This window comes from Trichoplusia ni, chromosome 5 (genome assembly GCF_003590095.1).
Source record: "Trichoplusia ni isolate ovarian cell line Hi5 chromosome 5, tn1, whole genome shotgun sequence".
NCBI lineage: Eukaryota > Metazoa > Arthropoda > Insecta > Lepidoptera > Noctuidae > Trichoplusia > Trichoplusia ni.
In genome coordinates, this window is record NC_039482.1 from 11,684,526 (window position 1) to 11,707,726 (window position 23,201).

At 35.0% G+C, this 23,201-nt stretch overlaps 1 protein-coding gene across 3 annotated transcripts in view; it reads left to right on the forward strand.

The window, feature by feature from the left end:
* LOC113494500 (voltage-dependent calcium channel type A subunit alpha-1) overlaps positions 1-23,201 on the forward strand; it is a 124,809-nt gene that overhangs the window by 78,614 nt on the left and 22,994 nt on the right. For all 3 annotated transcript variants that reach the window (XM_026872875.1, XM_026872873.1, XM_026872872.1), the window contains exons 2-10: positions 12,920-13,054; positions 17,357-17,489; positions 17,951-18,090; positions 19,232-19,332; positions 20,274-20,429; positions 21,657-21,877; positions 22,160-22,263; positions 22,752-22,867; positions 23,015-23,074. In XM_026872875.1, coding sequence (XP_026728676.1) covers positions 12,920-13,054; positions 17,357-17,489; positions 17,951-18,090; positions 19,232-19,332; positions 20,274-20,429; positions 21,657-21,877; positions 22,160-22,263; positions 22,752-22,867; positions 23,015-23,074 — 1,166 coding nt within the window. The remainder of the gene's footprint in view (positions 1-12,919; positions 13,055-17,356; positions 17,490-17,950; positions 18,091-19,231; positions 19,333-20,273; positions 20,430-21,656; positions 21,878-22,159; positions 22,264-22,751; positions 22,868-23,014; positions 23,075-23,201) is intronic.

A 23,201-nucleotide genomic window follows, 5' to 3' on the forward strand; every position in this document is an offset into this window, starting at 1 on the left:
GTAACCGATTCGACGACGTAGAAACGCTTGTCAGAATGCGGTACTGTTATATGGATGTCCCGGGACTGGGTGGCGACCTAAAATCGACGTAGCGCCGTGAGCCATGGCGTCGCGCCGTCGCCTCACCAAGGACTCGAAGGACAAACTGGCTACATTCCAGACACTGCAGAATTGTGACGTAAGCACACACCCGTTCATTATCCCAGATATACGGACAAATATTTTGATCGTGTTTTTGTTGACGATAATAGATACCTCTACCTACTCGTAAGTCGTATTCCACGGTCGATGTAAACGGAATGAGATTTACAGGTTAGGTTGTATACGTACTTATTCGTGAGATTTACTAGCTATGTAACATATTTTTGTCCAGGTATTATATAAAGTTGTGATTTTGCATGGGTTGCTTGATCCGAGAGATAGCTGTTTCATTCAAAATATTAATTGTTTGTTAAAATGCAACTTTCAAGTAATACGTTGTGGTTTAAAATTCACCAACTTTTAAAAAACTTTTCCGCGGTTATTTATCGATTAATTACACCCTAAAGCAAAGGTCTACACAAAGCAATGCTTCATAAAAATGTATTAATATTTTTATTTTTAACACCAGCAACTTTACCCTTATTTACCCGCATAGAGGTCAATCCACCTGACAGTCGATACAAAAGCCACTTCGCCGAATAAGGACCATTAATCTATAAACTGAAACAGATAAACAGGTTAAGTTAAACGCGTTACCGCCAGTTCATTTTACTCCAATAATACATACATCAGCGCGCAACGATACGAAAAGCTAGCAATTAAATGCACAGCCAATCCAGCACTTAATTGTATTAATAAACATCCAATAATCCGACCACTTGCATTCACACCTACACTACGTAATTGTAACGAAAATGTTGTAATTATTTATTGGAATTATCGGCCGCCGCGGTCACCTGTTGAAGCGGTTTAAACAATACTTTAAAAAACTTACACGATTAGCGCTGCACTGAGCGGTTTATCAAATTAAGCCCTTCCAAATGGGTTACCCTTTCAACTCCAGCGAGCATTGTTATACAGTATCATTTACGATGAAGCCAGAGTAATTTGAGTTCAACCTCTTTTGGATAGGGTATATAGTCGTTTGGTGTGCTTGCAAGCAAACATTGTGAGCGGCGATAAGGTTTCCTCAGTGCAGCTAAACGTATAGGTGCTATGTCGCATAACTTTCAGGCAGAAGGGTTATCATAATATCGTTTGATGAATGAACAGACAAGCCTTTAAGGTTTGCATCCTATCTCTATTATTGTATAGATTAGCTTTTAGCGACGTCCTTGTAAAATAAGTTTAAATATGTTTATTATGATTTTTCTGAAATTATTTGTGGAAAACTAGCAGTTTTGAAACTTATGTGACGTCACGAATCTGTAATCTTTTTAGCGACAAGTGACTTTATAAAATCACATCCAGTTTTGATGCGTTCTATCTTCTTTATATTTATTTTTTGATATAATAAATACTTATCCAATTTGTTTTAGAAATCTATCAGGCGGTCGTATTAGAAGTTTTAGTCAAATCCTATTGGCGTACAAATAGAAAGGCACGAGAAAGTTAAATCAGTACCAACATAATAACCCAATTGTGTATGCAAGCTTACTCAAAACCATTATATAATTCGATCCGAAACTATAAAGTTGAACTCGTCCGGGGTTCAGGCGCTAGTTCTGGAGCCAAAATGAAACAGAGGTTAAGCTTCGAGAGGTGGCCTAGTTCAGCGCGGCGCCCGGGCGGCGGGCGGCGCCGGCCGTCTCGTCTCTGCCGTCCCCGAAAAAACTAGATATCCCGGCGCCTTGGAAGACACCCAGAGATTTTTTCCCCAGCCTTTTATGCCCTATAGCTATACACATAGGCCTCGAGGTCGCCTCTTATGTTAATGGCGGCCGGGAAAACCCTATGGTGTACGAAATATACGGAATATTATAATTTGTCAGTGTCGCGTCGCGATAGGTCATTTTTTTGAAGTTAAGCACGTTTTTGTTTGGTGTTTTCATCGCGAGTCGTTAAGTTTTTATTGCTTCGCTTACGTTTGTTTACAGTTGGTGTGTATATTTTTAAATTGTTGATAACGGTTCTGTAACTTATCGAACGTTGATTTATAAATAAGTGAACGAATTCAAACTATTCAACCGACTTTAAAAAGAAGGAGGTTGTTAATTCGTCTGTATTTTTGTATGTTTGTGACTTGAAATAGTTTTGGTTCCATATAAATCTAATGTAAATAATAATAAATAATCTAGTAGTTTTCTATTTGAACCGGTTAAAACTATATTATTGTTTTGTTAAATCGGTAAAAACTTTCGTAACTAAAAGTAGCGACGATACCGGGCGCATAAAATCTAAACGATACTTATAAACCAACTCATATATGTATTACATACTGACATCAATTAAAATGGCAATTTAAAAAAGCACTCTGAAATGGACTAAAACATGTAGTAAGTAATTAAAGCTGTTAATACCTCATCATTTAGGTATTATCTCTCCGAGTATTATCTCTTATCGTTATCAAGGTTTAAACAACATTTTACCGTAATTTTGTGTTAATTAGCCTTTAAGTTACCCAACTTATTAGTTATCATAACCAAACATGCAGCGAAAGAGTCGATAAACACAGTTGGTTAGTTACAACATTTTTAACTTCAAAAGTCAAAGAAAACATTTTCAACTAGCTTTGAATACTTGGTATAGTAACTAACCCTTATAACTAAATCGTAAAGAAAAAAAAGAAAAATTATTTGATTTTTTTTATAATATATTTATAATATTGTGTGTGTGTGGGGGAGGCGTTTGCCCAGCAGTGCTCTGTGAGATACAGTAGGCAAGAAAAAAAATGTTGTTTGCAACATAGCAAAATAAAGAAATGACCAAATTAACCATCGATGCATTAGAAAATATTTTTTTGTATCGTCATACATTTTCATTCACTTACGCAAGTTAACCATGGAGCTCCACTTCTATTTTAATAAACCCAAAAATGAACTTCCTTTGTGAACCGCTCATGCAATATTTAATCACTATTTTTGGCGGGAAATTACCACCGTTCCATAACAAAGACAAATGTGCATTCAATGAATTCCGTAGTTCGGTCACGCGAAACACAATACTCATATTTAAAATAAAATATTTTAAAGTAAATCTATACTAATATATAAAACCGAAGTTGATAATATATAAAGCTGAGTTTGTTTGTTTGTTTGAACGCGCTAATCTCAGAAATTACTTACTGGTCCAAATTGAAAAATCCTTTTTGTGTTGAATAGACCATTCATCGAGGAATGCTTTAGGCTATAAACCATTACGCTGCGACTAATAGGAGCGAAAATACAATGGAAAATGTGAAAAAAACAGGGCAGTTATACATCATAACTTATAATCTTCTACCCAATGGGAACGAAGTCGCGGGCAACAGCTAGTTCTCAAATATAACTAAAAGAATAAATATTGACTCTCGGGATTTACTCGAGTCTCATAAAAAGCATTCAACCGATGATAGCATTAATTTTCGTTAGTCTTTACATTCTAAAGTTCTATTGTTTAAATTAGTTTTCATCTTCGATGTTTTCTTATATCCACTCTTGTCATTTGAAGTCATTCAAACTGACGAAACATACCACAACCTTCCTTCTTATGACTAGACCTTCCTCCATTGCGATCTTCTAATTTTAGCTTCATCAGTGGTCTGTGTTTTTGTGTTGACTGTCCGTCAATCACAACGCTGTATCTTATGTCATTCTGTTTCCTATAAAAGATAATAAAAAATGAACGTCAAGGTCAAACAATAATGGCTGACAATTTTTATTGCAAACTAGCTGTTGCCCGCGACTTCGTCCCCGTGGGTAGAAGATATAAGTTATGATTTAGGTATACCTGCCCGGTTTTTTTCACATTTTCTTGTATTGTATCTTCGCTCCTATTAGTCACAGCGTGTTGGTTTATAGCCTAAAGCCTTCCTCGATGAATGGTCTATTCAACACAAAGAATTTTTCAATTTGGACCAGTAGTTCCTGAGATTAGCGCGTTCAAACAAACAAACAAACTCTTCAGCTATATATATTAGTATATATAGAAGTATAGATATAGATTTGTTATTCTCTAACCTATTCCCACGGACCCTCAGTTTCGAGAATCAAGCATTGCTCTTGAATTGTTATTTTCGCCTGCAATCATCAACACTATATTTACATAGCAAGTTATATTCTAAACCTAAATGCCCTGGCTATGGTCTATGTTTAATCAGATGCAAATCGCTTCTATTTCTTATTTTAGTTTAGTGATCACGATAAAAATGTCACTGACCTTTCCTATGTTATTTTCATCGAAGATTGATTACCTTCGCCTGTTTACTTTAGGTTTGATATTGTTAAAATATTCGGGTTTTATTATTGACAGGCAAAGTGGAATATTAGCCTTAACAGACTTATATTAACCTATTTTAGTTATCATGAAATTTTAGTTTATATTCACAAATTATGCAGACCTTTCAATTTTATTTCGCATAACACTTTTTAGCCCTGTTTATCACCATTTCGATGGTTTCCAAATACTCACCCATTTTTAAGCATTAATCAATTCAGAGACTTTCCAGTACGTTAACAAATTGTAAATATCTGCAAGCAAGGGTATTGTCAGGATCTTCCTGTACTTCCTTTATGTTTACGAGAACGATCTGATAAACATAGTCTGCGGTCTCTTGGTAATACAGTTCGATTTGTTTGTTCCAGCATATACCTATCTATCTAAATGTATTTGAATCCAAACCTTTTCTCCACAACCACAAAGTCCAATATTCCATAGCCGAACAGAAAAGGGAAATTAATACATCTAAAACAGTTAACGATTAAATATTGAACAAACATTCGCCGGTTCTTTTGCCGACCAATGCGGTTCCACCATAAATTATTCAATTACACCGAGTGACCGCTTTGCCAAAATGTTGCGTTGCGTCGTGGATAACGGGCAAAATGGAAAGTGGCCAAATATAGCTCATTGTAAATCTTTGGATAAACAAAACTTGGCGAAATCATGGCTGGAATATGCCATAAGCAGACTTTATCTTTAATAGCCTGTACAAGTTGGCACAGAACTTATGTGTGTGATACCTGACCTCGATTCTCGAAGAATGCTGTAAATATTCTTGTAATGTTATGATATGTACGCATTGCTGTATTAGTTAAGTCGAGTTGGTTGAAAGGAATGGTTTCCATTTGGCAGATAAATAGAAACGTGCCAAAAAACAGCTGTCATTGATTCGTCTAGACTTATAGTCGTCTTCGTGCTGAATTGTAAGATTTATACGTATGATGCTGCAGTGTGACAACAAATTGACTTGCATAGGGAGACCTGATGTGTTTGAACTTAGATATATGGCCTAGCCTGACTCCCATGTGCCTCAATATCGAGCGTGTACAATAACTTCGACTACGCTAACGCTGCGGCTATCATTTTTCTGACAAAAATTGGAAAGTCCAATGTTTTTCTTCACAAGGCCATCCTTTACAAATTTTTAGTTGTCTCTTTCTTAAACCAATCTAATAAATAGTCACATTAATACCTTCTTGCTTGCTTGGGTTCAAATTTGCACGAAATCTTAAACTACAAAACTTCCACGACATTTATGGGTGGGTATTGTTAAAAATACTTAATAATTCACATCAATTACTTTGAGGGTATACAACAATCATTAGTTGGACTCGTGTCAGTATGCTCAGTATGTCATAAGTAGACATTGGATACAATGTTTGGTGGTAATGAGCACGCCTAATTAAATACAGATTATGTGGCTATGCGATAAACAAATGAAGATAGGTCAGTGTCAATGGATTGTCACGGAGAAATGTCGTGAGTAACTTATTTTTAAGTACACAGATATATTTTTGTATGATGTGTTAAATATTGTTCCTTGTCAGTGATTCAGTTTTATTCTGCCTTATAACGTGTTGATCTTTATTTAAATTGCATGTGTATACATTTTCCAATGAGTCTATTATCATGTGTATTATAAGGAGGCAAGCTATATAGATGTATAGTTTTCCTAGCTTTTTTGCCTAGTTTTTTGGTGTTTCAGAATAATTATTTTTATCTTTACTTTTAACATCACCACGCTAGGTTTTGTTATTGTTACTTAAAATTATAACTAGGTATATATTTGAAATATATTCCTCGTACATTTCAGTCCCCAAATACTTCGTTTAGTAATTAGTGTTTTTTTTAATTCACAATTTTAGTCTTTGAAGTTATTGTGAAGCCCAATTTACTTTAGCCACACTTATCGGCCAAAAGAATTGGTGTCGAGGATCCTCCAAAGCTGTGGTCTTAGCAAAAAGTCAGCCCTCTCCAGCTATTGTCACAACTCCCGATTTCTTTGTTGCGTTAAGAAAATAATAATATTTTTTTGTTGTTATACGAAATTCATTCACTTTTAAGTATTTATACACAATTTTTTAAGTGGTCGAGTAAATAGTAGCTATAGGGTTTACGTACTTATAGGTAAAAAAAAAAAATAAGTCCAAAGGAATTGGTTACAAACGTACATACGCTGTATAAAGCTGAAGCTAATAAAAGTGTGGGGATTTTTTTTTATATTGTTATTTGTTCATCTGTAGGTTCACTCTACGTGGCATTCGTTTGTCGTCAACCGTTTATTAGTTCGAATTCTGCTTAAATTGTCACAGATCCATATGAAATGAAATGAAATGAAATGAAATCATTTATTCTGTAAGTAGGATATATCATCACTTTTACATGTCTTCTTATTTTTTTGAGAACGCTGGAGTCGACATTTCCTATATGACTACCCTGAGAAGAAATGTCGAAACAAACTCAAGGTCCACAGTTTTTTTTAAAGTCCAGACAATTTCAATGCGAATAGATATGTATAAACCAATGCACGATATTTTTTTGGACTGGCCTTTATATTCATATTGAGAAAGCACCAGATAAGACCCTACTCACAGAATTTATAATAAGTGACCAATGAGGAGTAATTAACCATGGCATAAGCTAAGTACCCGATTTGTTTATCAGGAATAACCTGAACAAAACAAACGTATCGTGTTCAGACAGTTTCGATGACACAGTCTGATTGACCGAACGAAGGTATTTGATAATGCAATATATATTATTAGGTAACAAGAAGCTCATAAATGTTTTTCTCACAAAGAAGTCTTGTCTAAAAGAAATATGTTAAAGCAAATAGCTAAGCATGTTGACGTTCATTAAAATTTTATCCATCCATTAAATCGTAGTTCTTATAGATATTGTTCAAAGCTTCGAGACCCGAGCGAAGTCGTCTATGCCCTTAAAAAATAGTTTGGTCTAAAGATTCGTAGCTTACCTATAACATAATATAATACATTTCGCATGCGAACCTGATATCATCAGCGAAATAAAATCTTATTTAAAACAACTTTGACGACCTCCGTGGTCGAGTGGCAACACCGGTTTCAAGGTGTCGCTAGCTCTGAGGTCCCGGGTTCGATACCCGGTCGGGTCAATGTAAAAAATCACATTCTACATTGTCTTGGGTCTGGGTGTTTGTGGTACCTTCGTTGTATCTGAATTCCATAACACAAGTGCTTAAGCAACTTACTTTGGGTTCAGAACAATGTATGTGATGTTGCCCACATTTATTATTATTATTATTTATTATTTAACTTTAGTACAGTAAGCGTGTTCCAACAGTATCCGTTTTATAAATAAATTGAAAAATCATTGAAATTCTCCAATATTTTTGAATCCAGGTTTCCACACGATGTCTAAAGATCCATGTTTATTTGAAACATGGATCGTTATCGTTAACTTTGAAAAGTCACATTGGTACCTTTTTTTTGTTTTCCGGGATGAAACGCTAATGACTTCAATGAAAACAACAATAAAGTTATAAAAGCAAGCACGCAAGTACACATTGGTACTTGCTTGCTTTAAGAATCTAAATCTCAAACAGAAATATAATCTTAAGGCCATCACAATTTAACTTCATTGTTTTTCATCGTAGATCAAAGATTACGACCACTTCTCTACCGTCATAAGCTAGCCACTTTTCCTATCTTCATATTGCCTATTTATATTGAGCTGCTCCATCTAATTATGTTAGGAGGCAAAGCACGCCTGTGTCCGTCGCTCGCCTAGATTTATGTCACATTGCATGTTAGCTAATAAGACAGAGATTATGTCATAAACGATACGAACGTGACAAGCTATGGGAGTGGGCTAGATGTGTTTTTTTTATATATAGGAAATGTTGAGGATATTCTTTTGTTTTGAATTATTGCTGAGTGAAGTTTGTTGCTCTATTGTTTTTTTTTTTAATGTAAAAAAGAAAGATTACGTAATACGTTAACGTATGGCTAAGAACTAGGTTCATCTAATTCATGAAGCAAGTTAGCAGGTCGATTCATTTATCTACGTGTAGAACTTTTCTTTTCCTTAAATTGATTTCATTAATTTTCAATATTTTATACCACCGTTCTTTCAATATCATTATTATTATAATAATGTGCTATTTACCTTGCATATAATATTTATAAAGCACCATCGAAACTTTATACGCTGGTTATCGTCAATTCTCAAGTTACGCCATAGCGTATTGTTTGTTGCAAAACAATGCACGTAAACTTCCCTACACGTTTCAGCGACCACTAGCGCCATCTATCTTACTAACCAACACACCTCCGTACCTCGTCCCGAACACCGAAAAGGCAGCTTCAGAAGCCCGCTGCTCAAACACAGCAGTAACATAAGACCGACATTTCCTACCCTATTCTCATATCCAGGCGACAATAACTCGAGTGTGTTGGCTAATGAGGCGAAGGGCAAGATGTGCCGATGTCCTTACTCGCGGCCGATCACTCGACCTCCCCCCTCCCCTCTCCCCTTTCTCCCCCTTCTCCCCCCTTACTTCCCTGTCCACCTCCCCGTGCCGCGTCAGCCCTGCCGCGCTATTGTGTCGGTGTGGTTTTCGGGTGTCTATTCTTTCATCAAAACTGTATTAAGTTTTCATAACATTAGGTGGCTGATTGATTTGTTCATGTTGGGACTATTGAGTATTGTTTGCTTTTCTAACAAAAAGTGTTTTATGGTATTCATTGAATGTTACAATATTGGTCTTGTATCATCACAGTAACTGTAGAAACTGAAAAAAGTATTGTTGTGACGATATATGTATACCGATATACATAATACAGCATACCTCTGCCAACCCCATTCAAAATAACGCGAGCTGATATAAAAAACACCATGGGGTGCTATTAAAATTTTATTAAAGCTTAAAACACTATGCAGTAAATATGGGTTCACGTAATGTTTCATACCTTTTACTCCAATTAAAAACATTTACATCGGCTAAGCATACGGCATTGGCAAAGCATGTGGGTACTCGGAATCCATTAATTACTAACTCACATAATTCCGAATGTTCGTCGAGTTATTCTTAGTTTTTCTTTTGACCTAGATCTGAGGGGTCAGTTACATTGGGGGAACACGGGACTCTGGATAGGGGACTGATGAACGCATCATAAACTGGGCTAAGGATACCCAGTTTATGATGCGTAGTGCGGGTGAATCATTTTTCACTTTTTCGATCGATGTGACAAAAGACTTGTCAGTTATGGTCACGAGCTCACTTTTTTCAATTCACCGAAATTAGCAATTTTTTGTTTTTTATGGAATAAAAAAAAACAATCAGTCCGGTCAATCATGTTTTCGGTTTACTGTTTTTTGCTTCCAAAAAAAAGGTTAAGTGCGTGTCCGGTTCGCACTTGACCAGTGGTGCCTGACAGGCTGTCAGACATATATCAGTTAAGCTACCTCACAATCTATCAACCGCAGCTCCGAAACTTGAAGGTGATGCAGTACTTACAACAATACAACATTTTTGTCATAAGCACGCCCGAAAATATTGTGAAGTAGATTTCAACAATGTCGATCTTTATTACGTAACAAATTGTTCCCAATCTCCTCTTCCTATTAATTAGGTTAAAACAAAATTTCCGACTTTCAGTCGCAGTGTCGATATTATTCTTTTTACTTGATCATCTAGTTCCCTTAGATGACAAAACTGATAGAAGTAGAAAACTTGAGTATTAATTAACCTAATGTACGGAGAAGGATTTTCCTGCGATGTATCATGTGTTAACATGGACAGTCGCGAACAGAAATTGTAGTGTTCGAGATTCAAAACAGCGGAATAATAATAAAATGCAATACTAATGATATTTATTAACACTGCAGGGTCTATATTTGCATCCTATTTTTTTTTAATTTCACCCCTGTAACACATTATTGAATGCTAATAAATTGAATTGAACTCGGGTAGTGGCAGTCCGTCTCGCGACACTGAAAGCTTCGTATAAATAGGCTAGTTACCAAAATCAAAATTCATTTATTCAAATTAGGCTACTAAGTAGCACTTTTTGAAGGTCAGGTTACATTGGACAGCACCCAGTTTCGCCCACCTATCACCGCTTCCTAAGTGCTTTTGCTGTGAGAGAAGAAACGGTGCAACAAACTACCCATCAAATACTTATATATGACCATAACATCTCCCGCTCAATTTCGATTTTATTATTTTTTATTTCAGTTGCCACATAAAAAACATCTCTACAGAAAACTTCAAACGTTTTAAGCTAATATTACTAAGCGAATATTTGTCAGTTCTTGAGATACCGTCTGATGACGGGCGGACGGACGATTAAGTTCCGTTTTTAAAAAGCCTTAACTTAAGCAAGTGACATGTTCCAAAGCCAGCTTGTTGTCGTCTAAGTATTTTATAAATCAGAATATTAACCTTATATTACCTTCTGTTGCTGACTGTACCGACCTACATTCTGCATGTCTATTCAATTTTGCTACACACGTAATACATTATGTGTCGGTCCAAGTTGAAATACAATTATCATTGTAAAGAAATTAATCCGGTTGCCAATGGCGATGTCGTTTTGAAAGAAAAAGACATTAATAAAATTTGTTACTTGAATTCATTTAAATTAAATTAAACGAATTTAAGAAACGAAGTATCAAAATTGTATTGACCGAAGTATGTGCTTTTGAAAGTAATATTAATATTAGGAAACAGGTACCTAAAGCTTTCAGCGGTTTTCTGGCACCCTTGTCTTCGCTATTGTAGAATAAAGACCTCTCTCCATTTTTTTATGTATGGCTGAAACATACTAGCACTAGTTCTTGTCCTAGTCAAGTTCCCCTAACAGTGAAAAAGTCTGCCATAAAAAAGTATATATATTTTTTACTATCATTATTTTGAACGACTGCCGCATACGGAATTTAACCCTTGTGTCGCGAGGGTTATTCTTAGACATTCAAATCTCATGAAAGACACTCAGAGTCAGAACAAACATTCTTGGATCACACAAATGCTTGTCCTACGTGGGGATCGAACCCGTGGAACGTTGCGTTGAGTGGGTTTTTTATGGAAACCTCAACCACTCGGCTATCCGTGCAGCCAAATAAAATCCTAACCAAAAATAAATACACATTACATTATAAACATTTCACATGAAAGTTAATCTGAAAATTAACATAGAAACACGATGCCTGAAACAATAGTTAAGCGATACTATTAATAATTAAACATAGTTTCATATTTAGCGGGACATTGGAGTTTAATTGATAATGATATCATTAACCGTTAGAACCTTCCTAGTCATGCACACGTCTGTATAATGGTACTGTATCACGCTATGGCCGAACGAATTATTAATACAGCTCGCTTGATAAACCTAGCTTCTTGATTAAATTATTTGATAATCTCGAATTTAAATTCTAAGATTAGTATTAAGTAGTGTAAAATAATTGGCAGGCTCAATCTCAACAAAGGCAAAATAATTATGGGAGTTTTAAACATTTTTTTTAAATAATTTTGAAATCCATAATCGTTTACCCACAGGAAGATAGCGTTGTGGCCAATTCTCAAAATTTTACCCTATATGCGAAAAGGCAGGTGCCCGGTCGTGGGACATAGCCTGGTATAATTATATTTACTATTAATACTGCTACAATTGTCAGCCATTCAAACTCAAAACCGTAAAACGGGGTGATTAAAGGGTTTTTTGGGGTGGATAGAAACAGAGTTGTTTATTAAAATTTGGACGTTTAACTAGACAAAACATAAAGATTATACGCAAACTCACAAGTATTTCATAAAGTAACTGTGTCTAAGCATTTTAATATAAGAAAATTTTCATGTAACCCCCTAAAAACACTCTATTCACCCTTTGAAACTCTATTTACCCCGTTTTAACGAATCAAAAGTATTAATTTCCAATAGGCCGTTTTCCAGGCACTTTTAAAACTTTACAGCAATGACTGAAGGTTTCCGATTCCATAATATAATTCCTATGGAGACAGCCCGGCAACAAACTCCATAATGTTGTCTGTCACATGGTGCACTGATCGTGCATGTTGCGTGGTATAGTTATGCAGATTTGCTTTCAAAGTTGGAATAAGTATATACTAAAACGAACCTGACATTGTCATTTCGTTCGAATTAACATGCCTTATAATGTCAAATGTATATGACGTTTACATGGTCTCAAGTTATTGCTCAGGCGCGCATTCTCCAAAGAAGCGTATTTTTATATTATCTGTACTATTAAACTGTTACCCATTATTTTATAAAAAACTATTATAATAAAACATTTCCAATCTACATATATACCTCTTAAAATAAGTACTAAAAAACAAAAACAATAATTAAAATAATGCATCAAAAAATCATTTTCCCTTACTACAACCTTAACTTTGACTTACATGAAGACCAGGTCTCGTATTCCTCTCCTCTTAGTTTACCCCTTCGACGCCAGAAAGTACCAGGCGCACATACAGCCCAGGAGCTTGTTGTTAACCTTCTTCCATCACGTTCCAGGTTGGCGGCAGCGCAGGAGGCGGCGGGGGCGCAGGCTCGCGCGGCGCCAGCTGATACCATGGGCGGCGCGCACCAGCCCGCTACTCCAGGGCCCAGCTCACTCTTTATATTTGCCGACGAAAATCCTATTCGGAGGTTAGTATTATGCAATTACTATATTTATCTAGAGGGAACATTTTGATCTACGTATTTTCGTTTTATTTTTGAAGATTTCTGCAATTCTGTTTTTATTTATTTACTAAATAAAACGTAAATTGGCAAGCTTAAAAAAAAACTAGTATCTTTATTATATATTTGTGAAACAAATAGAATGTTAGTAATGCGATTGCTTTTTTACAATCAATTTTCATTGAGAGGCGGACAGGATTAGTCATAGTGAACGCTTAATTGATTGTATATAGGTCAAACCGGTTAACCTAATTAAAAATGCTTTACTATTTCCGTAAAATAAAAGCTATGAGTCTGACGCAGCTAAGTTAAATTCTGTAATAGGTCATTGACTTCCATCGCTTTGCCTAAAATTGTCAAAGAGCATATTCCTAGCAGTAGACTATTCTAAATATCGTGGCTAAGCTACAAGTACACAAGTTGATCGATCACAGGTTAAGCTAAGCTTGATATGCTCGGTCCATCTATGTCATAACGGGTTCCTCCGAGTTTCGGAAGGTACGTCAAATTGCTGTCATTTATACATCTTTGACAGTCGTTACGGATAAGGTTTGATAGGTAGTCGCACCTTGTAAAGCACTGGTACTAACATAATTGGGAAAAGACCAAGCTGAGGATGAATATATTTTAAAATCAAATTTTATTTATTCCTAAACATTTCCTAACTTTAAATAAAAAAACCTAAATCAAAATAAAATTGATTTGACAACAGGATTACTTGATCAGCATCCCAAAAACTTTAACACAAAAAAGGTTGAAGAAAGCACAGAGCTAAAATAATCATAGTTTCACGGTTCAAATAATATTTTTGTACAAAAACGTAAAATTTAAATGTAGTGACATTTTGTAAAGGAAAAAGATAATTGAGAATTATACAACGTCACAAAGTTTGGCATTCGATAGTCACGTTGCGAGCAATTCATGTGAACGTAAATAAATTACAATTGGACTGTTTCACACGTCAATACTTTTTTTTTGTTTTGCCATTGTTGTTACCTACAGTCAAAGCCAATGAATAACTTATAAAAATACTTTATATTTTTCTAAACTCCAGTGAATCAACATACGATCAATTAAGTCGAGACCTTTATCTAAAATCTATTTTTTCAGTTCCCTAATGTAATGTAAACTTTACTAACAACAAAAAGTCTTTATCATTAATGATCTTAAAATGATGTCTTAAAAACAACTAACACTTTTATCAATCATTATATCAAATACCAAAATGATTCTCCCAAAACGACAAGTAAGTGAAGAGTATTTAATTCATACATCATATCATGGTTCATATCCCGACTTATCCGCGCAACATCTGGCCAAGAAATCTACCACTAACACTAAAAGCAGGACACAGTTGTGCAAGAGAGACGCCGAACACAATGTAGAGCGCCATCTCACTTGTTCAACGACTGAGTTCTAGAGGTGATAGTAGGCCCTCTGGGTTTATTATAAAGGGAGAACCTTTCCCCCTACTAATACATATTAAACGAACACCTTGTCTGCCCCCTTATGCATTTTGTAAACAAGCGAACGCTCTTACACTACGCATTCGTAATTCGATAACAAAAGGAGATTGTATTACGGAACGAGACAGTTTGGATCCACATGTAGAATGTAGGTCAGGTTCGGTATTGTTTTTTAGAAATTATATGATTAGCAGTAATAGTATTTAAAAAAAGTATTGATAAAGGTTATCCACGGAAGTGTATAAGAGGTTATGGCTTAGTTCAATGAAGTCCAAATTTTAATACTTTGCAATGACATGCAAATGCACACACAAATATAAGTAGTTGACTTTATTCAAAGTCGAAAAAGCTAGCATATTTAGCTAAAAGAACCACAGCGAGACCATTTTCTATGCTGCAAGATCAATCTTCGCATAATTAGAGCCTTTATACGGGCAAACCTAAATCCAGGATAAAGGGTCCATTTACTATGAGGTAGTTTGTTGCTCCATATCTATTCTATTTTCTATACTTTACTATGTACTACTACTAGAAAGACAAATAAGTAGATATAGTAAATACATAACAACTAAACATAAAACAACAATAAAACCTCATTTACCTCTGTAAGTAAACAAAAGAATAATTCAAAGTCCATGAAAGACGAGCCGTAGCGTCGAAGCCATCAGACATTTAATTTTGAAACAAGTCGCATTTGAAATAAATATATCCGTGGCGGCACGGACGCGGAACAAGTTCATGATTCTAACTTTAAATTATGTATGTAGGGCGAGCCAAGGAATATACCCCCTTGATTAGCAGGGACCGTCATTTTTTATGCATTTCCTAACTCCGTTTGTCCTTATTCAAGTTGGTTAATTTATTATTATGAATAGAAGAGTTTGTGTTCTTTTGTTCATTTGAAATTGCCGCATTAAGGAATTTAATGCTTGTGTTGCGGGGGTTTCACAAATATTCAAGTCACATGAGCATTTATGGATCATGAATGCCAATTTATACAAGGGTATCGAACCGAAACGTTGCGCAAAGTAGTTCTAGCATGGTGACCTAACCGACTCGGCTATCCATGCAATCAAAGAACGTATTTTTTTATTTTCTATTTGTTTAAAATAACAGATGATGTAGAAAGCTAGATACACTATGTACATTCACTAATAACAAAATTAAAAAAGTACAGTAGAATTGTATACCTCAACTAGCTGTTGCCCGCGACTTTGTTCACGTGATCGATTGTATCTTCGCTCCTATAAGTCGCAGCGCGATGTTATATAGCCTATAGCCTTCCTAGATACAAGGTCTATTCAACACAAAAATAATTTTTCAATTCGAACCAGTAGATCCTGAGATAAGCGCGTTCAAACAAACAAACTCTTCAGCTTTATATATTAGTATAGATTAAAGTAACATGAATTAAATAGAACTACATATGTATAACGTAAATAATATATATGACAAACAACCTCTAAATGTTCAAAAACATAACATAAATTCCCGTTATCGACAAAATATCAAAACGCATATTATCATAACAATACTAAAACTGTCTCAAACCGTTTTCACGCTCATATATTTCGCGAAAACTTCACGAGTCATGTGTTATGTTCAACATAACAAATAAAATAGGCGACTTCAGCGAAAAGCCTCTCTTTTGTTCGACAGGAAAATGTGTTGAAACCTTTTAAAGTTGTGCAACTTTTCACACCTGAGCTAGTTTCGTTCGCAAGCTTATCGAGTGACGGCGATTCATAGGAAATGTTTTAGTTAAAAATGTAACTGCTTATGTGATTGGTTGAGCACTCTGAGAGATTGAAATACTGAGTGCTGTTTTACATCATCTCTGCTAATAAGTTTTATAGTTTTTGTTTTAATGCAGACTTTATTGGTATGACGCGTCGATTTGAATATGTTTTTACGTAGTTACCTATTAGTGAAATGTTATTAATATAAAATTCAATACTTAATTACGTGTATTAATATAAGTTGACTTAATAACATGTTTCTTAATAAACGGTATACATTTACTCCAAATCTGTGTATAAAACAGTGTTTCTTAGTTTATTCAGGAGTATGTTACTAAAAAAGCGCTGCATAATCAACAACACAATTACCAACAGAAGCTATTAAAATATGCTCTTCATAATATGATGTTCGCTACGATTTTATTTTATACACTTTACGTAACAGTTTTATCGTTAAGTGCATTATCCATTGCTCGCCTTGTTCACGGATCTTGTAACGACATAACTATTACAGGCAGTAATAGAAAGGTAATGCAATAAACTACAATATTCTGTCGAAGACATCCTTTATTATCGGGGCTTAATGACTATGCGAGTTTTATTAATCAAGTTTTGTACCAAGTCATTTTTAAGAATTTTTATATTAAAACTAGCTGTTGCCCGCGATTTCGTCCCCGTGGGTAGAAGATATAAGTTATGATTTAGGTATACCTGCCCGGTTTTTTTCACATTTTCCATTGTATCTTCGCTCCTATTAGTCACAGCGTGTTGGTTTATAGTTTAAAGCCTTCCTCGATGAATGGTCTATTCAACACAAAAATAATTTTTCAATTTGGACCAGTAGTTCCTGAGATTAGCGCGTTCAAACAACCAAACTCTTCAGCTTTATTTATTAGTATAGATTGTTTAGTCGTTTCAGTCATATTCACAATACTTTACATTCCGTTTTCATATTTCTATTTATCTCTCCATTCCACTTAACAATGATAAATACAACATGGAACTTATTTATGGAATATGTCCAGTGTACATGATAATTAATAAAATATAAACTTTATTTACAGGTACACAAAATTCATCATTGAGTGGCCGCCCTTTGAGTACGCGGTGCTGCTTACCATCATCGCCAACTGCGTGGTGCTGGCGCTGGAGGAGCATTTGCCCAACGGCGATAAGACCATCTTAGCACAGAATCTGGTAAATGCAATCTTATTACTATCAACTAAGGAATCAAACTCACATGATTCTCCTCGAAGAATTCTCAGTCAAAAAGGCTCCCTTAGCTCAATGTGGAATACGAACATGAACAATAGTCTAAATGAGATTTTTTTAGACTTTAGTTTTATGTTACATTAACCTATATATGAGCTTTGCACAGCGATTGTTTTAGAAATTATAAATCCGTTGCAAAAACAGTTCATTACAAAGACCACCTTTGCCTTGCCTTACACTTCTTTACATCCAAAAATTCAAGCAAATAATAATTGAAAAGTTCTGTTTTTGCGTTTTGCAACTTAAGCTCTCTAGCAACGAGCGAGTGATTGTGCAAATGAGGTCTATATAATGAATGCAATATTCCTAACCCCTACGTTGGGCAAAATCTCTACCAATGTAGAAAAGAATGAATGATATGCTAAACATGTTTTCCATTGTTACAGGAAAAGACCGAGGCGTACTTTTTAGGAATATTTTGTGTAGAAGCGTCGTTAAAAATTTTAGCCTTAGGTTTCGTTTTACACAAGGGATCGTATCTTAGGAACGTTTGGAACATTATGGATTTTTTCGTTGTAGTAACTGGGTGAGTTGTTTTTCATATGTTTTCAATATTTGTATAGATTTAAATATTCTTAAGAGATTCAAGTAGAGTTGTGTAAAGATTTTTGAAAGCGGAGAAGAAATAAGGTATCAAGCGTTCTCTTTACATAACTCTTTTCTTGATATCAATATTGTTCACTCTAAAAGCTGCCTCGAATGTACGTTTCATTTGAAATAGTCGAGGCTGCTTACAGTGAACCATTCGAAATTATAAAAATTATAACCAACAAACCATTAGGCCACACAATTGGTTGAAAATCAAAACGTAGGACAATAGGTTTCTGTCAAACACAAAAAGGCTTGACATTATTGAATATTCGATGACAAAAACTAGGTCGATGACGATATTCGCCGAATACAACGTGGACGTTGACCTGCGGATGCTGCGCTCGTTCAGAGTGCTCCGACCGCTCAAGCTCGTCTCGCGGATACCAAGTAATTCACAGTAATTGGCGAAAAGTTCACATAATACCTCTACCTTATTTGTTATAGACGTTACTCGCTAGATGTTTTCGAATTTTGAAACTTTTTTGAATGTAGAAACAGCTAGATATCGAAAATAGAATTTTTAATATTATTAGTATTAAAAACAAACGTAGCATCGTATTCTCGACATGTTTATTGACATACTTAACATAGTTTAGAAAATGTGTGAATTTTAATTAATATGTGATTTATTGAAAATGTTTAATGTTTTAAAGCTACGTGTTGCATAATAGTAAAGATTTGCTATACATTTTGTGTATTGTGTAGGTTTACATCAAATATAAAAGCTAATACGTAAGAAATTAGATATAATATGGTTTTAGGTGTGAATAAATATGGTGTATTTAGATTAAAATGCGTAAACTTAACAAGATTACTTAGCATATAACAATCTAACTAATTAGATACACGATATTTAGATTGTAGTCATTTTTTACATACAATTAAGGCTGTGCTTTGAAACTTTCATTATGTTTTGTATTTACTTTTTATTCTATTTTTATTTTTATTCTAAAAAAGGATGTTATCTTACCTTACCATATTTTTCTTTTGTTTTGATTAAAGCACAGTCTTCCGTAGCATTTTATTCAGCTAGTTGCTAGTTCAAGCTATAGTATCGAGTGATATGTGTTTGGCAGTATCATCACGCAGCTGCCGATCGCGCCAGCCGACGTCGACTTCAGGACCTTGCGTGCCATTAGGGTGCTGAGGCCCCTTAAATTAGTATCGGGCGTTCCTAGTGAGTTCTAGAACATTCATAGATTAGTTCATCGTATCGTAGTACCACTAGTAATACTGATGCATAATTTTTATAACAATAAAACGCCGGTTTAAGTTTTGATTATGGCTGAATGAGCTTAACACCGGCTGTTTCGTTTAAAAAAAGTAAATCCATCATGGCCAAATCAAAAACAATATGTAGCTGTCAAATTTGAATTAGGAAAGGATAATTTCGCGCGATTTCAATTAAAAATTATGCAACAGTCCTTTCATTTTGCACGATAACTATTTGATTTGTTTAATTACCATTGTTACGATGTCTTTTAAAATAATAGTTATCTTTCATATTTAGATATTTATGGCATATAGTCAGAAGATCTGTTTCTTGTATTTGTTGTATTATCTTTCTTCTAATGTCGTCATCGATACAATAGCCACTAACGTCGAGAAATAAACGACATATTTGGTAATTATCTCAATTTTTATCTATGTTAAAAAAATCAAGAATATTAATTGATTTTAAAGTTCCATTGAAACTTCTTCAAAATTTCATTCTATCATTAACATTTTTGCCCTGTAATTTTTAAACGTTGTTTTTTTTATTTCTAAATGAAACTAATACTATTATTATAAACCCGCTTACTAATACTATATAAAACTCAGGACATCTTACGTAAAATTCTAAGTGAGTGCTTTTAGCTATGTACTCGTAAACATGTATTTATGACAGTTATAACTTTTAAATCTTTCCTAATTAATAATCAGCTCCAATACCAATAACCATAATTGAAACCCATTGACCCGCATGAATTGGCTTACTTACCTACATACCTATTTATCTCAAAAACTACCTCGATACAGCCAACTAATCATCACATCTAAGAGTTTATAAATTACAGGGCATTCACGCAATATTGAGCTTTATTACACGATGATAATATAAAACTATTTTGCGTGTAGGTCTGCAAGTCGTACTGAAGTCCATCATCAAGGCTATGGCGCCGCTGCTGCAGATCGGCCTCTTGGTGCTTTTTGCGATAGTCATCTTCGCTATTATTGGCCTCGAGTTCTACTCAGGGGCGCTGCATAAGACTTGTTATAATTTAGAAGATATTAGTAAGTATACTTCTTGTTCTCATTATGACTGATACTTAACACATACACAACCTTCAGCTAAACACAAACACACACACACTTAAATACAGAGTCAGATCCATGAGTTAATTTGTTGTTGCAGCGGTAAAATGGTCTCCTTACCGAGCAGACCGATAGTTTTAGTCCGTTGTTAAACATCCCCAATAACTTTCGATTTCATTGTCTCCTATTTATAAGTACTTTATTCAAACAATAAACATAACCAAATTAAGTAGAATTATAGGCATTTATATGAGACCACGGTTTAATCCGTAAAACCAGAATCCTCAATCATATGAAATATGAGTCATCTACACGAATTACCTACTTTAAGAATAATAGTTATACATAAGAATCCTAATCCCTGTAACAGAATAGCAAAAAGGCGTATATTTTAAGTGAACACGGACGCAATGTAAATCGATTACAATTAAACTTTTAATCGGTAAACTTCTCTTACACAAAAGCCAACTCGTTTAAGTTCTGACGACAGTAACCTGCAGTCACACAAACAAACAAACAAACAAGAAACTATTGCAGCACCATTGCATGTGGAAATTCAAATTAACGGCCGAACTTCAAAATGTTAAGACGGTCATTGTTTCAACGATTTAATTACTGGTTATAAAGTTAATTGCTGTTGCCTTCGGAAACTATTGTTTATGTTGCAATTTGAAACTTTTCTTATTACCTACTTGTATTAAAGATTGTATCAATGTTATACGCGGAATTTTATGCTAAAATATAACTGAAATAAATATAGTACTTAGTACTTAAATTTTTGCACTTAAACATTGTTTTATCATGTATTCTACATTCCTAATAGTTTATTCCTTAAACTTTTCACACAAGTATTTAGGTACCACGTATTTACCATTATACATTCTAAAACTATCGATGCAATATCGGTTTGCAACGAGGCCTTCACATAAAATAGTCTTTACTAGTTGTTTTTCGCGGCTCTTCCTGCTTCGATGGGGCTATAACTCGCACACGCAAACAACAAACTTACACACACATATAAAAACACTCACATACCTATAACTTTCCCATTCATAATGTTATTGTCATCGTACAGCAGTAGGTACACATACCTACATATGTTGATGCAAGCATCATGAATATTTGGAAGGGATCCTTACACCCATATATACGCACACTGCAACACCTTAAATCACATTAACACTAACATTATCCAATTGAATCCAGGTGAAATAGTAAACGAGGGGGATAGTGCGACACCGTGCAACGCGGACAACGCGAGCCTGGCGCCGTTCGGGGCGAACGTGTGTGAGTACGAGAAGAGCACGTGCCTAGAGAAGTGGGAGGGGCCGAACAGGGGCATCACGTCCTTCGACAATATCGGCTTCGCTATGCTCACCGTCTTCCAGTGTATCACCATGGAGGGCTGGACGGCCATCCTCTATTGGGTATGTGAATTTACCATTACATTCCTCCAGTAACATTGCCTTTGAACAGCCCTAAACTAAAGTTGTTCCAGGACCCCCCTTTCTTGTTAGTCAGTTATTCTACCAACCGCAGATTGTGTTAACGTCATGTTGTTTGATGATTATGTGATTCAACCTTCTGTAACTGAGGGTTGAAATTAAAATAACTATACTGTTTATTCTTTGAACTTTAACAATGTTACTGTCCCTAGTATCTGGACCGACGATATCAATAGACCAATTAAAACATTATTTTTGTTTCAGACTAATGACGCATTAGGTAGTGCGTTTAACTGGATTTACTTTGTGCCTCTCATAGTATTGGGTTCATTCTTTATGCTCAACTTAGTTCTCGGTGTTCTTAGCGGGTAAGTTGACACACTTTGACATTTTAATTACTGCATTCGTTCTTTTGTTTCTATCCTTTTATATTTAATACAGAGAGTTCTCTAATGAGAGGGGTCGCGTTGAACGAAGGGCTCAGTTCGTAAAGGAAAGAGCTCGGCAAATGTTCAATGCGGACTTCAATGCGTATCTCAACTGGATTACTGAAGCAGGTCTTTTGAAATCAGATTGTGAGGGATAAAGTTTTGCTAACAGTAAGAGCTAGAAGTGTAAAAAAGAAATTAAACAGTTCAAATTCAATTTGTCATCGTTCCAGATTTCTTCTATTCTTAAACGTATTGCTAATCAATTTTGTATGCTATATTTCATTACATTTCTGAGTGTCCATAAATTATGAGTATGTGCTAACTTGAAGACACCGTGATCCATAAAAACTATTTTAAATCGGCTGTATGTAAATTTTGAGTACCATTAGTGCTAGCGTAGTTTATCCATATAATTACATTTGCAGTGAATTCGCTAAAGAAAGAGAGAAAGTAGAAAATAGACAAGAATTTCTTAAATTAAGAAGACAGCAGCAACTCGAGAGAGAACTTAATGGTTACGTTGAGTGGATATGTAAAGCAGGTAAGTTTAAAGAGGATAATGTGACAGAAAATGGTAAAACAGATTCTAATGCAAAGTTTGATCTAGTCAGACAAATGCTTGGTAAGAAATAATTATGTAGATGTGATGACAAAGTTTAAAACATTTTTGTACTATATTTGTTTGCAGAGGAGGTAATATTAGCAGAAGAAAGAACAACAGAAGAAGAGAAAATGCACATAATAGAAGGTGAGTTTTTCATTTGAGTGCTTGGTTCTAATAAGACTGGCTAGCTTCCTTCCAATTGAAGAAATGGGGTTATTTTTCTCCCATCCAATTAGACATTCTAATAAACGCCAATTCAACCTTCTTCATT